Below are 16,516 nucleotides of genomic sequence, written 5' to 3'. Positions count from 1 at the left end.
GCGATATGGGACTTTATGTCTTTGAATCCGATGTTTATTCCCAGAGCAAACAAAAGCATCCTATATTAATTCCTTTAAGAAAGTTGAACATTAGTTTACAAATTCAGTCAGGGAAAGGTTCATAACGGCAAACACATGGGGAAACTGAACAACCTCCGCTGAAAACCAAGGATAGGTTACATAATAAGTGTCAGTGGAGCTGCGCTCACCAGCTGCGGAGCTATCGCGAGAGAGGCGCTGGTTGCCGTAGTAACACCAGCCCGACACAAACGCCCTGGGCACAGAGGCTGGAGCATGCCACCGGCGAAACGCTAAAATATTTAAATAAAAAACGTGAATTATTGAAATATTGGGTTCAATTAAATGACAATAAAACATGCTGAATGTAAAAGTGAAAGACTGACTTTACTGAGCGGGTAAACCGAGGACAATCACAGAGCATAAGGTAAGTCGAGTATTTTCAGCAGCATGTGAAGTTAGTTCATGTCCCTCGAATTACTTTAAAGTTAATGTAGCGTTATTAGCCCTGGTTAGCTTTACTTACTCTCAGTCAATGTATCTGTCCCCTTTGCAGTATAGTACCTTAAGGCGTTTTAGGCGAGTCACTGGTAACTTTAGCTGTCGTCAAACGCCTGTTTACACAGACTCCATCCTAGTAACTTGCACAGAAAGTCTGTTGTTTAAGCTAATGACAGCTAGCTAAATTACGTTAACGGTAGTTAACGCGAGGTTGCTGGTATAGCTTTAAGGGGCATTTACTGTATAATTTAGCCATTGTAAATGATATTACAAGAAGTAAAAGATTGGAGACTTTTTTTTATGCACACAAAATAATTGAATCTCAGATTCTGAGCACAACATTGTTAGCGTTAGTGAGCACTTCTCCTTTGCCAAGAAAATCCATTCATCTGACAGGTGTAGCATATAAAAATGCCCACTAAAAAAACATTAATGCAGGGGTGCACTTTGGACATGTCTCTAAAATGTCACTCCAAAATTAGCAGTCTTGAGAAATGTACTTTTTTTAAGCGCTTTTTCAGTTTACTGACCAAAGCGCTTCACAACACTTGTCACATTCACCCATTCACACACACAATCGTACACTGATGGCAGAGGCTGCTATGCAACTGTCAGCAACTTTCTCAAGGAAGCTCATCTGCATGCTCGCCGTCCTCACCAAGGTCTTGACCTGACTTGCGTGGGCAAATGCTCACCTTTGATGTCATCTGGCAGTTTGGAAGTGTTTTCTGGATGAATCCTGGTTTTCACTGTACCAGGCAGACGATGTCAGGATTTAGGCAAACTCCCAATTTTTTTTTTTTTTTTTTTTTTTAAACAAGGAATGTGTTTTTGGAGTTCTAATACTTATGATGAAAATGATAAAAAGGTACCCTTAAAGCTAACATGTAAGTTATCAGTTTAACGGCGAAGTTAGTCTGTCATTTATACTATAACATAAACTATTGTATTTTCAAAAGAACACCTTTGCAAAGGAGAAGTGCCCACTGCTCAAAATCTGAGTTATGTAAGTCTTGTGTGTACATAAAAAAGGTTGAAACCTTTTACTTGAAGGGTAATAGAGTAGTCAAGCAGTTTCATCCAAGGTAACAGTAAGTAAAATGTCAGGGTCTTTGAGGTTACCCACAGTGAGCCAAACTTGTAGCTAATAGCTTGTAGCTAATAATCACCTCCACCTAATGTCGCTTTGCAATCAGCTGAATTGCTAGCAGGTTTGGCTGCCTTGCTCTCTTGCACTATGTATAACATATACCTTACTGGCAAATTGACTTTTACTGGCGAAAACATTTGCCAGTCATTTGTCAAAACAGCAGAAAGTCTGCAAGATACAATTTATACACACAGGATTGCCTGTACATTTAAGCAAAATCCGTGCCGGCTATTTTGCTCATTTCATTGCAGCAGTGTTCATTTATAGCAGTGCATGATTTAGCGTGGGCACAGTGGAATAGCAAGTTTTATGCTATTGCTGTTGGTTTTTATTTCAGAGGAGACTCTTCAGAAAATAAAAAAAAGCCCAACAAGGTTTCCAAGAAATCCCCGACCTTCCAGAAAGAAGAGGCATGAATTCAAATGGCTTTGTGGTGCTTCCTAACAACAAGGCCAAATCCGTCAAGCTCAAAGCCAGGTAAGATGAGATAAGATCAATTATGTAATTTGAGGCATTAGATAGAAGCCCATTAAAGTTACTTGGCTGCCATACTGTTTGGCATACTGTTCGTATTCAAATTCTGCCCAGAGAATGAGCATTTGACAAAATGGAGTTTCAAACAAATTAATCATGCGACCTGGATTCTGATTCAGAGCAGCATATTTGTTTTCTTCGTATTGGGCAATACAAAATTGAGTCCAGTCTCCTGCGTAGTTTCTCATTTCCAACAGGTAATTGTCTTAATTGATGTCTGCCTTGGTGGCACCCCGATCCAGTGACTAATTGATTAAACTATTGATTAGTCGTGGCAATGGGGATCTGCTAGTGCAGCAGATGGATTGAACATATTGATGAAAGCCTGGCTGCCCAATCTGACAAAGTAGGTCATTTGTATGATGATGATTGTTATTGATTGATTGCATAAATGTGTGTGTGTGTGTTTGTGTGTGTGTGTGTGTGTGTGTGTTTATGTTGCCATAGGAACATGCAAGAGCTGCAGTTGAAGACGGTGACTCTGGGCCAGGAGAGACAAGAGATGGAGGAGAAACTGCAACAGCTGAAAGAGAGCATGAGTAAAGAGAAGGAGGAGAGAGGGTGAGTATTAGTGTAGCAGTGTGAGAAGAAAGGAGAGAGAGGCAGAGGAGAGAGGGGCAGACCTTAGTGGGGAGGTGAGAACGGAAGTAAGATAGTAGAGAGCAGATGTAGAGGATAGGGTAAGTGAGAGAGGGGACACAGGGTAGTGAATTATGTGCAGGATGGGCTGCAGCAGATGTAAGAGATTCAGAGATGTATTAGGTTCCTGACTCAAATTTTAAGTAACCACTCAGGTTATTTTACTTCTCCTTTTGTGGCCCACTAATATTAATATATATATTTCAAAGAATTAAAAAGAAATTGGCTATATAATAATACACAACATATATTTTGATATCTTGAAATCTCCTCAATAGCCCTTCATAAATGCTTTTGACCAAATACAGTGCCTATTGTAGGGAGGAAAATGTGTTGTTTCACAAAATATAAACACAATTACATTTTTGATAAATAATCATCAGTAATGTGTATGTAATGACTAAGTGGGTGAAGGCAAGCTTTAGAACAAGTAAAACGGTCAGATCTTGAAGATTGCAGGTGTATTTTTGGACCTCACTGCTTCCCAGTGATCCAGTGTCATCTGTGTGATGTCAGTTGGCAGTTTTGCCATGCATCCATAACAGCACCACATGAAAGCGAAAAGTGAATTTTGTCTTCTGAGACAGTTATGATAACATTAGCTATTTACTGAATAATAGATGGTTGCTATAAAAGTAACATTATTTACATACTTATTCATTGTCTTGTCATGGTCTTTTCTTTGTTTATTCAGCCATGACCATTAACAGTAAGGTAAACTGTTTAACGCTAGAGACTGAGGCAGAAAAACTGATATGTCGCGCACCAAACACCTACCCTCTCCGGCTGACCAACCATGTTATGTTATTACTTTAACACCAGGAAAAGACAACACTCATGCCATTTCACAATACAGCAGAATCCAAAATCTAAGACCCAAGATATATAGTATCATATCACAATAATGATTTTTCCACATACTGCTTAGCCAACCCCTGAGCAACAGGTCTCTAAGATTGGAGCCCTCCATCTGTCTGCCTGTGACTGTCCAACGCTTTAACACAATGCAAGATATCTCAACAACCATATGCCTGATATTCTTGAGTACTGGAATATATACAGTATTTGATTTGGCATGTTCTGATACTGAAATGTTATCATTATCTTGGTCACAGTAACTGCCAGTGTGAGATGAAAAATACAAAGCTACCATCCACGGATAGATTGGGAGAAAACAGACAGAGGGAAGCCAGGAATAGACAGGAACCAGAGAAGACAGAGAGAAGAGTGGGAACCAAAAGGAAAAGGGCACTGCTCAGAGAAAGTTGAGGGACAGAGGAATTAATTCAGTGAATTGGAAGTTAAGTGGCTTAACTGTATAGATGCTGGATAGAATTAAGTCCAGACTGTCACAGCTGAACACATAAAGAACAAAGCAGGTGACAAATGGAGAGACAGGAGTCGGTTAGGCAGGTACGGTAAGGGGGTGAAAAAGACTCCTATAGCTGTAAAAAAGCAAGCAACAAGAAAGCCAAGACACTGAGTAATAGAGATGGATGGAGGAGGGGACTAAATGAAAAAGAGGGGGAGGTCGATGACTTCTCTCCCTATTAAGGTCAAGAAAAGGTTCCCATGAAAGGAAAAAGGGAACAGTCAGAGAATTGAAAAAGGCCACTTATAGATGAAGTAGGTTCATGCTCATAAATGTAGTGGACTATTCAAAAGGTCAGTGCTCTAATGCCGCCTCCCTCACTGGAATCAATGGCCGACAATATTCCCCTCATGTCACGTTAAAAGGAGGGCATGCTTAGCACAAACAGAGGATGCAAGATTAAGCAACAGCAAACTGAAGAAGTAAAACTAAACTGGAAGATCATATAATGTTAAACAAAAAGAAGAAAATGTCACGATATTTTCAATAAGGATTAAATTTGTTTATAGCATGCAATACACTAGCTGTCACAACTTCTCAGAGTAATTGCACAGGATTTACAGAGGCTTAAATATTTACTGGTGCAACATGTGCACTGGTGCCCATCAAATGCTTCTATTTATTTCTGTAAATATCTCTCCCATATTTGTTGCATTTTGAGAAGCGGAGGCAATGATAAAAGGCAAAAAGGTGAAAAGAAAGTTTCATAATATTTGAAAGTTTAAGTTCAGCACAGTGGAACCACATGTTATTCCCATGATACTATTCAGTGAGCATTTAAATCCCAGCCGCTGTGGTTCAGTTGATAGTCTTTCATCCGAAAAAATGAAGAATAAAAAAAGGGGTGACCTTGTGACACTATAAAGGGTACAGTCTTAACATTATAGATTAAGAATTAACCTAGTACAGTGTTTCCCCTAGGTTTTTTTTGTTGGCGGGTGGTATCCGCGGGGGGGGAGGGGTGGAGAATGAAAATTTACATTCAGCGACTCCTCAAACCTCAAGGTAATGAATAGACAGAACAGCATTAATATATGTATTATAATCTATTTAAAAATGTAGCCATCAATACAAGGCCAACTGACTTGCTATCTTTTAAGGATCATACAAGCTGGCTTACATAACATAATAATAACAGCTGTTCAAAGTTTTGTTCCGATTAATTCGGCGCTACCCAAGCCAGCCGTAGTAAGTAACGCACTTCTGGTCATTTTCACAAAACTAAAACACCCGCTGTCCTTTAATTATAAAGAAAACCATAAGGATAGAATTTGCGCTTTTATTTTATAAACAGGAAGCGAACCTCCCCTCGCTATGGCTAACTTGAAACCGCCGTAACTCTGTTTTAAATTCCGCTATAGCGCCGGTAACATCAGGTTTTAAAGCTTTTTCGTGTGAGAAAGTAGCCGTTTAGTTCCCCGTTGTGCCGCCAGTTTACCCAAATAACGCTTGTTTGCACATTTGCTCCGACGTGGCGGGAGAAGTCCAGACCAGCCGCACCTGTAGCGGAGCGGGGGAGCAGCCCAGCACGGGTCTGCTGAAGTGATCTGCAGTCAAAACTAAACACGGGCTGGATAGCTTCATTTCGGAAGATAAATGTAGGTCTCATAGATGAAAATAAACATCTGTGGCAGCTACGTTAGCTTATTTGAATGAAAAGTGTAAAATGTAAATAGCATCCGACAGTGTGCAGAGAAACAGACAACAAGCGCGCACATCAATGTCAAATTTTTCACGTTTTTCAAGGTGGGCGGGGGCCCGCCAACAGAATGGTAGGGGAAACACTGTAGTATCTTTGAGGTTTTGCACCTATTTGGGTAAAGGCCTTTCTCACGGCAGAGAATTGCAAATTCAAAATCGAACACTCGGGAGATCGAACAGCAATTGTTAGTTGGAGTGTACTTAGTTAGATATGGACTTTGAATTAGACCAGTAATTTGGCTTTGACTGCTGACGTTTCACACGTTCACGACAACACAAGTACAGACAAGTCTTGTCTCCCAAATCCATAACATCATATTCACACAAGTCTACTCTCAACTTGCCTGCAGTAGGAACACTTTGTGATCGTGTTCTCTTTGAGGTAGATTAACTGTATTTTTCTCCTGTAAGGGCCAGGTCTGCATGTAATGAAATTGCCTGAGTCAGTGTGCAAACTGATCATAAGCAATGGAAACAGACTGCCTCATTATAATATGATCGGTGTCATCATGATAAAGGAGATTATGGTTTGTCTGTGATTCCGTTTTGGTGATCCATAGCGGGCAGAGTACTAGACCTAGTGATAAAAAGTCTGTTAACTATTGTTATTTTGTGTGTAAGTGTCTGTTTGACTCTTGAAATATGAAAATTGAATGTGCCCATCTTTAATGGATTAGACTCTCATAAACAAAAAATCATTTATTTTTTCTCCATTTTCATTACAGAGTATGTACCTGGTCCATTACTGTAACTATCATTCAACAGATTCAGATTGAGGGGCACCCCAGCCTGTGTGAGCAAGAAATTAATTTGCAGAATGAAAACAAACGCTGGTTATCAACGTGATTGTTTGATTCTCTGCTCCCAGCTCACCTAATTTCATTAATAAGTGTGGGGATGCTTACCCAATGTGAAGTTATGGAGAACATGTTAATAGAGGTGTATATCACAATATATGAGCACATAACTCAGGCACAGTTTTAGGGAGAAGCAGAGTTCATATAACACAGAATCCTGCAAAATGTAACAGCCACAGAAAGGTTATACACACACATATACACATTTACAGCCAGCGCAGCTAATTACAATATCGGTGATTTAGAGCAGAGGTATGCTGAGAGGCAATCGTTCCACATGATGTATTTCCTTTGGTTTATATTCATACATCACAACCAAACAAGGAAATGCATACTGTAGATTATAATTGTAGGTTAATGTACTTATTGTTTTAGGAAGTGTGTGTGTGTGTGTGTGTGTGTGTGTGTGTGTGTGTGTGTGTGCGCGCATGTACCTGTGTAAATACTACTTTGTTTCTCAGTGGAGGTCTAGCTCTAATTAAGAAGCCATACATCAGTATGGGGAGAGGGGCATCTTGTCCAGGCTGCACCAACGATAAGCACATAAACACAGTGTTTCCTGTCACACTGAAATACTGCAACATTTACCGCTCCACCAGCCCCAAGATACGACAAGGTGTGTGCGTGGCTGCCTGTGTGTGCCACTTGATACTAGTCCTCCATAAATAATGGCTCTTTGTTGTTTCTGTGTTTTTTAACACCTTGCCTGTTACAGAGAGTACTGCACTTTTTTTAGATCTGTATGTCTTGTCCTCCTTAATCAACTCTTCTCGATTGCTACAGGACAGGACTCCTGCTTAAACCCTCCAGTATATCTCTGAAATATCACTAGCCCGAAAAAGATTTTACTGTGGGTGAGCCAGCTTGAAAGAGGTGAAAAGATACAGGGAACGTTTGTGTATGTGTTCAAGGTAGTGTGTGGTTGTGTGTCAATAGATTGAATAAATAGATAGTGCACTCTAGATGTGAAGTGGCTGAAAAGTAATGTTAATCATCCAATTATAACATCATATTTAGATTTTTTTTTCTTCTAATTTTTACTTCATGTTTAGTGTTTTAGATAGAAAATAAACCAACTTTTCTTTTCAGACAGGCCATTCCTGATAAATAATGCTCTGCTGATTTATTTTTTCATATGCAAGTACTCAGTTCAGAGCTGTGGTGAAGGAGAACACTTCAACACCTTTTTAATTTCTCAGTCTACTGCTGCTACAGCAGAAGACAGGAAGCAGGGAGTCACAGCAAGTCCTTTGTGCCAGTTGAGATGGGTCAGAAGATTAGCTTTTTATATTCAACTACTGCCTGTCTAGTTTAACACGACTGCCATACTTCTAAACACAGTTTGTTGTGTTTAATTGCTGTCTTTTGGTTTGACATTCTTGAATATACATTTGACACAGTGAGCAGAAGGTAGATGGAAGGTAGAAGGCAAATTTGTAAGAGATGTGATGAAGCTTAAAACAAATGAACTGGTATTGAAGAAGAGCAGTCATGGAGGAAATTACCTTATTAGGTATGTCCTGTCAGGCTTTTACAATTGAGCTCCACATTAATGTTCCTGCAGTTCCGTCCTTCCTTTTATCTGAAAGTGTCTAGCGATGCAGCAGTCCCTCTGATGTGAAACTCAGCTTAACAGTTTGAATCAATTAATTGGTAAGCCTCTAATGAAAAAGAGGAAACAACTTCCCATCAGCTCCTCTCTGATTGACATGGGAGAGAGAAGGAAGGATGAGGAGGTTAACCAGGTGCTCAGATGTGTATGTTACCTGGATATTCTCTAAGCTCCCTCCCTTACATGTGAGTGTATCTTTGACAAGTCTGTACTGGAGATCTTCAAGCTGTGATTTATGCTCAGGCTGTGTAGTGTACTGTGTGTCTGTGTTATGCACCACTCTGTTTTTCTCTCTATCTGCTCCTCTCTTATGTCGCAGAGCTCCTGGAGTCGATGAATTGTTCATCTCTGTCTTAGTCGTGCTACACACACACACACACACACACACACACACACACACACACACACAGAGTATCTCCCCCTCTCGTACCCAGCCAAAGAATAGGCGAACAAATTCAGTTTGCTGAGAGGAGGTGCGGTATAATCACTTTGTGAAGAGTACACAGGCGATAATAAAGCCAGAGCGGCGGCTTGGGGCAAATGCAGTACATCATTCTCTGCTTTGGCCTGCCCGAATCTCAGATTTAATGTAGCTTTGTCTTTAGGCCTACACAGCTTACAGACACTAGCTATTGCCTTATCTAAAAGTACAGTTGAGGAACCCCCATTTTTCCCTGCTTTCTTTGCTGTCTCTGTGCTGTGCTTCTCTTTCTACTGGCTCTTTTGCTCCCTCTTTATTTCATCCTTCATTTATTCTTTTCTCTGTTTTTGGCCTCATTTGTTGTTTTTAGCTCATTTCTTTCAGGTCCCTGTTTTAGTCTGTATGTGTAAGAGCTGTAACAGTTTTGTTGATGAAAGAAAGTTAGCTGCCAACCATTTAAATAATCGAATAATTGTTTAGGTCATTTTGTCAGGCAACAATGTTAAAAAAAGGCTGTTTATAGCTTTCGAAATGTAAGGATTAGCAACTTTCCTCATCATTTAGTCTTTGGACTGTTTTTTGGAAAAAAGAAACAATGTGAAGGCGTCACTCTTGTCTCTGGGAAATTGTGATGAGCCCAACAATGTGACATACTATAGACAAAAAAATCAATTAATCTTTAAAATCTGGTGATCTATTGACAATAAAAATGATAGTTTGTCGAGCCCTAATATGTGCCATGTGTGTCTTGTGTATGCAGGACTAAAATGTGTTTGTAGGATTCTATGTTGGAATCGTTCTTGTCTCATCCGTCTCTGAGTTCACCCTGTCCTCTCGTCTCACCCTGGGAGAGAGGGAATCGAGAGAGGACACGATTACTTTGGCATTAGACTTCAAAGTGTGTGTGCGTTTGCATGTGCGTGTGCTTTCTGGACGCAGATGTTGTCAGTTCTCCCTTTGGGTGAGATGGGTCAGTTAAAGGTGATAGCCGTGTGTATGTCTGTGTGTATGTCCTTGTGTCAGACATGAGTGTGTCCAAGTACGACAGGTGGTGTTTGCCTCAGGTTGAATTGAATCTGTTGGCGTCTCCTTTCCTTTCATTTCAATATATCTTTTTTATCATTGCGAATTATGAACTTCGTCTGAGCTAACGTGAAAGTGTACTCCTCACTGTGCTTCTTCTGCTTTGCTTTTGATGAAGAAATGTTTTTTGATGAGGTGGTATTAGGTGTCCCGTTTGATGTTTGTTTCCAATATGCAAGCTGTGACTCAGAGGTTATCATCTGCTATACACCAACTAGACAGTGAAAGGTGCACTGTGTGATAGTAGTGTGTAAATGCATGTGTTTTTCTTTCTTTGTGTAACAGGTGTAGTCAGGTCACTGCATCTCTCCCTTGCTGTCTCTTTCGCTCTCTCACACATGTTAAGGCGCGCACTGTTATTCTTAGCTCAAAGTGTTATAAGAACTTTGGTTGTGCTGATTAAACTTTACAGTTTGGAGAGGTTTGCTGGCTGCACTGACAGTTCAGTCATAGAAGCGTGTGTTTGTATATTTGTGTGTTTGTAAAACGGAGAAACGTCGGCTGCGGGAATGTGTATGCATCTTTATTCTTCTAAAAACAATGTTAAGCCATTATTATTGTGAAATATTTATTCATACAATGTGTGTATGTGTGGATGACATAATGAGATTTTTGCTAATGCAGAGTCTGCGGAGATACACACATGCAGGCACATACACTTTATCTCTCCAGGCTGCCTGTCCTGAGGGGACACCCTGTCATCTCTCACCGACAGAGGGGTGCCTCAACTGTCTCCCCTAGCGACAGTCCAGTTGCCAAGGTGATGTGGCCAGGGCGATTACCTGACGCCCACCGTCAGTGTCAGCGCAGCTCAGCAACGGCGTCGGGGCTGTTGGCAACTCTTGCCATCACACACACGCAACACACACAGATAGAGACACTCTCATACACGCAAATAGAGTCAGACTTCCTGTGCCTTGACAGGCTGCCAGCTCAATCCAAAATAAACTTCTTTCAAAGACAGCCAGACATCACAATAGCATAAATAGCATAAATAATTCAACGACATGAGCATGAATAACTCCCATCTAAATGAGGATTCCTCTCCATTTCTCAACTTTCTGCAACTGACAGGATCATCCTGCATGAGTGTGCGTGTGTATGCATTCACGTTCTTGTATTTGAATCTGCATCTGTGTGTGTGTGTTAATGTTGGAATAAGTATAATTCCTATCATATTTCTTCTATTTTTATGTGTGAAGTTCAATAGACCTCTGTTGTCTGCAACAAAATGAAAAACAATCCTTTTAGTCTTAGACGCAATGTGCAAATGTAGGCCCCTGTGACATTGTACGTGTGCAGAATTTATGTTGGCAGAGCCAAATTCTTGTGTGTATGTAAAGGCGTGTGGTAAAGTGCTTTTCCTTGCTGTTCAACAGTAAGTCCTCTTAACAACAACACAAGGACTGACTGATAAATTAAACACTCTTTTCTATCTAATGGAACAAAGTGATTTTCCAAATTCCTTTTTTTTTCATGGATTTAGTCTGAAGGACTTAGGATTTAGTTATGTGGTGCTGTTACGCCTTTTTCATGCTGATATTATTTTCTTTTTCTTGACATCAGTTCCTTCTCCTCTTCTTAAGCCTGACACTGTTATTAAATGCTTCAGTCTCTTCGAGTATTTCAATGGATTATAATGCATTAACTCTGAGCTTTGTTACATCTATCCTGCCTTCACTTTACCCACTTAAAATACAGGAATACTAAGGTGTTTGCAATACAGTTTGTGCTAAATCCTAAGTCTAAGTTTTTTTTTTTACATTTATGTGTGCTCATATGAAATCTATCCATTCATTATGCTTTACTGGTTCATACTTTATACTATGTGAACAGTTATACCAAAGTCCTCAAATATAATGGGAAATTGCCCTAGAAAAAGAAAACAAAAAATGTTTGCTCTGTGTTTTTTTAATGTGTGTGTCTCAATGAAGCATCTTGATTGTTGTATTTAAAGCTCCATACCAAGATCTGCTAAAGTAGAATGAACATTAGAGTGGCTGTTTTTGAATTGGAAAATATATCTTCATGAGAGGCATGAGAAAATCAAATCAAGGAGTGAAACAGCTTTAATCACTGTTTCTGTTTTTTGGAAATTGTAGCAAAGATACTGTAGAAGAGCTATGCATGTCGAAAGGGGTTGTATTTTAAGATTGTTGTTTCATAATTGCCAAAAAAAAACTTTCCCTTTGTCTCGATCTCTCTGTTTAGATTTTCTGGATGGAAGTCTGGACAATGTGATTCCTTAATCAGTAATGCTCTAACAAACAGCACCAAGAAAAGCAAGGAGATCATGCTCCAAAAGGTACCAAATGCATTAAAACTATATATGTGTGTGTATTATTTGATAATTGAGTGTGGATATGCTCGCATCTGTCAAAAGTTCACTGCCCCTCCTTCTGTACATGGGCACTTGGGACCCTGCCCCTTGATTTGAGAAGTTTGTGCCCTGGATCTTAGGGAAGGCACTCTAATGTCTTTGAGTTTGCACTAGGAAGAAGTAACTCCTTTTCAAAAGGTTACAACTGCCTAAGAGCAAAAAGAACAAGAATGATTGAATTCTTAGTATTTCAAATTCATCAGAGGACAGACCCTGCTGTTAAATGCTCTTTGTAAAAGGTGGTGGTAGCATTGATGTAAAAAAAAAAAAAAGTAATTTCATGACATACTGAAAATATATAAAGGAGCACAGTTTGTAGCAGGTTTTTGTTTATTGATGGTTTGCAGATTAAAACATGCTTGTAAAAGTGCCAACAAGAATATGAAAACAGTATTTCATATATACAAGTGCACCTATGTATACATGGATAAGGAGTGTTAGGAAGACGAGAGCTTACAAAAACTGTTGCCACTGATTTGTCGCTCTCTGTCTCCTCCACAGCTGTCAGCAGGCAAGGTGAAGATTCGAGTGCTGAAGGATGAACCGCTGACAGGTGAGTAGTTTACAGATCCAGCCTGAGCTTTAGCTGTTGGTTGCCTTCACCAGGTAGACTTGTCACCTTTGATACACTGCCCCTGTTGGGAAATTCTTTCTACCCACCACATGTAAGTTAGCATTCAAGGGCAGCTACAATCCAGAGCAATGCCCTGGGAACTGGTAAAGGTACAGTGTCTTGCTCACGGTTACTTCTATGAGGTGGATGCTTGCCATCACAGGCGCCGGACTGTGAGTTCGCTTGTTAAAGATTGATCTCTGTAACCAGTAGCCAACCTTGGCAGAGTTATTAATGTTTTGAAAATGCCTGAGGCTCAAAATTCCACCTTGAATCTGAATGTTTCAAAACGATAAGCATACATCAGGGTTCGTACGGGTGCTTGAAATCCTTGAAAGTGCTTGTATTTCAATGTTGTGTTTCAAGGTCTGAAAAGTACTTGGATTTTAGTTTAAGTGCTTGAAAGTGCTTGACATTATAACTCTGTCTTCCACAAAATTGTTATCAGACTGGATAATTAATTTCTGAAGTTTTTGCTATTATGAAACATAATTTTAGATGTTTACAGCATAATACAATGTTCATAATTGTGATAAGAAAAAAATCATGAGTATATATATTCCTGTAGATACGTATTTTACCCCAGCAAAAAGGTGCTGGAAAATCTTTAAAATGACCCTTAAAAGTGCTTGAAAAGTGCTTGAATTTGACCTTGAAAAATGTGTACAAACCCTGATACATGTGTTGAATGTATACAGCAGCAGTTAATGCAACTTTATTTGCTCAATCTTTAGTGTTTACAATTATTGTAATGAGTTATATCCTTTGTTTTGAGCTGTTATTTACTGCATGATACCTTTCACACATAAGAATATTAACTTTTTTCTGATATTTTGTGTATTTAATTTACCATATGTTTGACACGCTGTTGGACTAGGCAGGTAGTCATTTTAATGTCAAACATATTAACTGAAATCCCCTTGCCAAGTGTTCACAATACTACCTTGTTCAGCCCCTCCACAGCCTCCACCTCCACCCCCTGCCATCAGTTCTCGGGCGACAAGAAAAAATAGGCTGAGAGGAAGATACTGTGGACAATGTGAAGTCAAGACTGCTGGACTGGTACGTGTGCACACGCAAACAGGCACTGACATGCACAAAACACAGACATAAGTGAAAGTGAAAACTGAACATTTTGTATCTAACTTTGTGATTGGGCCGATAAAGAATGTCCTCTTTGAATAGAAGCTCTGTAGCACTCATTAAACATTCACCTGACAAAAATAAACAAACAAACAAGGATGACCCCACTAATAGTTAGACACATTTACAAGTAGTTAAAATAACCAGGGGCACATTATATATAATACAGTATTTACGCAGAAAACCATGCATACACCCTTTCCAAAATATACACACATTTATAAAAGAAGAAAGTGAACTGAGAATGTGAATACTTCAGCCCAGACGGACACACAGTTTTCTGGTAATAGCTACTGGTGATATGATGAGATAGACAAGAAATATAAGGTGAGAGACCTAACCTTATACTTTAACATGGATTATTGAGGTGGTTTGCCAATTTCACAGATTCCGTCACTATATATGCATTCTACACAGAGACGCTAAAAATCACTGCGAGGCAATAATTGGATATTACTTAATTCATGTCGATATGTCCCTGTTACTGATCTTCTTATTTGATCCTGAGTTCTGAAGCACTTTGTAAAGTCTGTTTCATTGTGTGCTATAAATTAATCATTGCGCTTCCTTCTAATGCTTGATAACGATCATTGAGATATGGCAGCAAAGATGGTTTACAGGAAAATGTGATGAATTCATGTTATGGCCTCTATAAACAGCCACAGCCAGTCATGTGTAATGGTTGTAAAGACCATTTTGGTGCTGTTGGAGAACCTGCGTGGGTGGAAATGAGTCTTGGCATGTGCACCCAGTCCCACAATGGCTGAGCGACATAAAACAGAACAAGGCTTACATGAGGAGTTTTATGCATTTGGCCCCGGGTGTCAAATAACTTGATCTACACTCATAGCTCTCCGCCTCCTTCTCTCTTTTTTCTACCTGTCCAATAAGTTCCATCTATCTATTCAATTGTTTGTGGTGCTTTACTGTCCCCTCCGTCCATTTCTGTGTTTGTGTTTTTTCTTTTCGTCCTGCATTGGCTATTATCTTTCTCTACCATCCAGGTTTCTGCTATCTACCAACCTGCTTCCCTATTCCTCCTTTTATTATTCATTTCCTTTCTTTATTTCTATTTTTCCTGTTGTCCATCCCGGCCTGTTTCTTTTGTCTGTCTCTACTCCATCCATCATGTTTATCTGTCTTTGTCTCTCCTCTTCCTGCCTCTCCCTTGCTATTCTCTCTCTCGCTGATCCTCTACTGTCCTATCTTTTGGTCTATCTTTGTGTTTGTGTTTGCACTGATAACAGTTTAGCCGGATCCGTTCATTGATACTGGAGACCTCTGAGGGCAACATTGTTTATTCTTTCTCGCTCTTCATCCACTACTGCTCAGGAGGAGGCATCGCAGCCTGCAACTGTATGTGTGAACCAGAGGGAGAGAGAAAGAAATGAATGAAAAGCCCTACTGTGTGTATGTGTATTTGTAGTGCAGGTGTGTGTATAATGGACTGTGACAAACTGAGCTGAGTAATACATGCTTGATGACCAGTCGCTCGCACATCCCTGCCCTCTAGATCCTCAGCTACTCATGTGTAATTCCTATCCTTTGTCTGACGGCGAAGCCATCCGAGTTTAGTATTGAATAACTGATGCTTCTGAGAAGGAGAACGAGAGCAATGAGGGACCGAGAGAGATTGATAGAGGGAATGAAGGAGAGGGAGGGGTCGAACTGATGGAGCTGACAGCCACCATTTTTCTGCCCCTTTTGTTGTGGAATACATTATTTTAAGTGCAGCACACACATTGCGTTAAAATGTAATGTGGTAATTTGCTTGATAGTGCATTTGATGATGATGGCCCTGAATTGTCCAATGAAGGGCCCAATGCCCCCAGTGCCCCATAGTGATGGGTGTAATGGCAGCGCTTATAGTAGTCTGGGAAAGCACATAGACTAAATACACACAAATACACATGATCCACACACGTGCACCCACACACACGCGCATATTGGGTAGCCCGGGTGCCCTATAATGATGGCAATAATTGGGAAGCGTTATGACTCTGTCTCTGCCATTCTGTCTGGAACTGCACTTAAACACACAAATGCACACACGTACACACAATCATATAGACATCTGGGCTTGTTGTGAGCTATGACTCACACATACTGGCACAGACTACCAAAATCACACACACACACACACACGCACACACACACACACACACACACACACACACACACGCACACACACACACACACACACACACACACACACACACACACACACACACACACACACACACACAGAGCACCTTGCCTTGTACTGTATTCCAGAGCCATCCAGGCAAGAAAGGGAGCTCATTTCTTTCTGCATAGCACAGGAGAGCACAGTGATATGCCGCTTACAGCCTGATAGGGATGCCTAGTCTCTTGGGAGTGGCTGTTATTTCTCCTCAGGTCTGAGAAGGGAAATTAGGCTCTGTTTTAAGGGACCATTAAAGGGCAATGTCGCTGCTCTTGTGGCTTGCATGTGCAAGCAGACACACATTATG

At 40.2% G+C, this 16,516-nt stretch overlaps 1 protein-coding gene across 4 annotated transcripts in view; it reads left to right on the top strand.

Moving 5' to 3' along the window:
* Positions 1-255: 255 nt before the first annotated feature.
* Positions 256-16,516, top strand: part of zbbx (zinc finger, B-box domain containing) — a 64,391-nt gene continuing 48,130 nt past the window's right edge. For all 4 annotated transcript variants that reach the window (XR_003982685.1, XM_030407692.1, XM_030407684.1 and 1 more), the window contains exons 1-6: positions 256-445; positions 2,007-2,146; positions 2,651-2,764; positions 12,100-12,193; positions 12,770-12,821; positions 13,834-13,943. Coding sequence is in view for 3 of the 4 variants with exons in the window: in XM_030407692.1 (XP_030263552.1) it covers positions 2,082-2,146; positions 2,651-2,764; positions 12,100-12,193; positions 12,770-12,821; positions 13,834-13,943 (435 nt within the window). In the remaining variant the exon portion in view is untranslated. The remainder of the gene's footprint in view (positions 446-2,006; positions 2,147-2,650; positions 2,765-12,099; positions 12,194-12,769; positions 12,822-13,833; positions 13,944-16,516) is intronic.

This window comes from Sparus aurata, chromosome 2 (assembly GCF_900880675.1).
Source record: "Sparus aurata chromosome 2, fSpaAur1.1, whole genome shotgun sequence".
Classification (NCBI taxonomy): Eukaryota; Metazoa; Chordata; class Actinopteri; order Spariformes; family Sparidae; genus Sparus; species Sparus aurata.
This window is presented reverse-complemented; position numbering and strand designations above follow the sequence as displayed.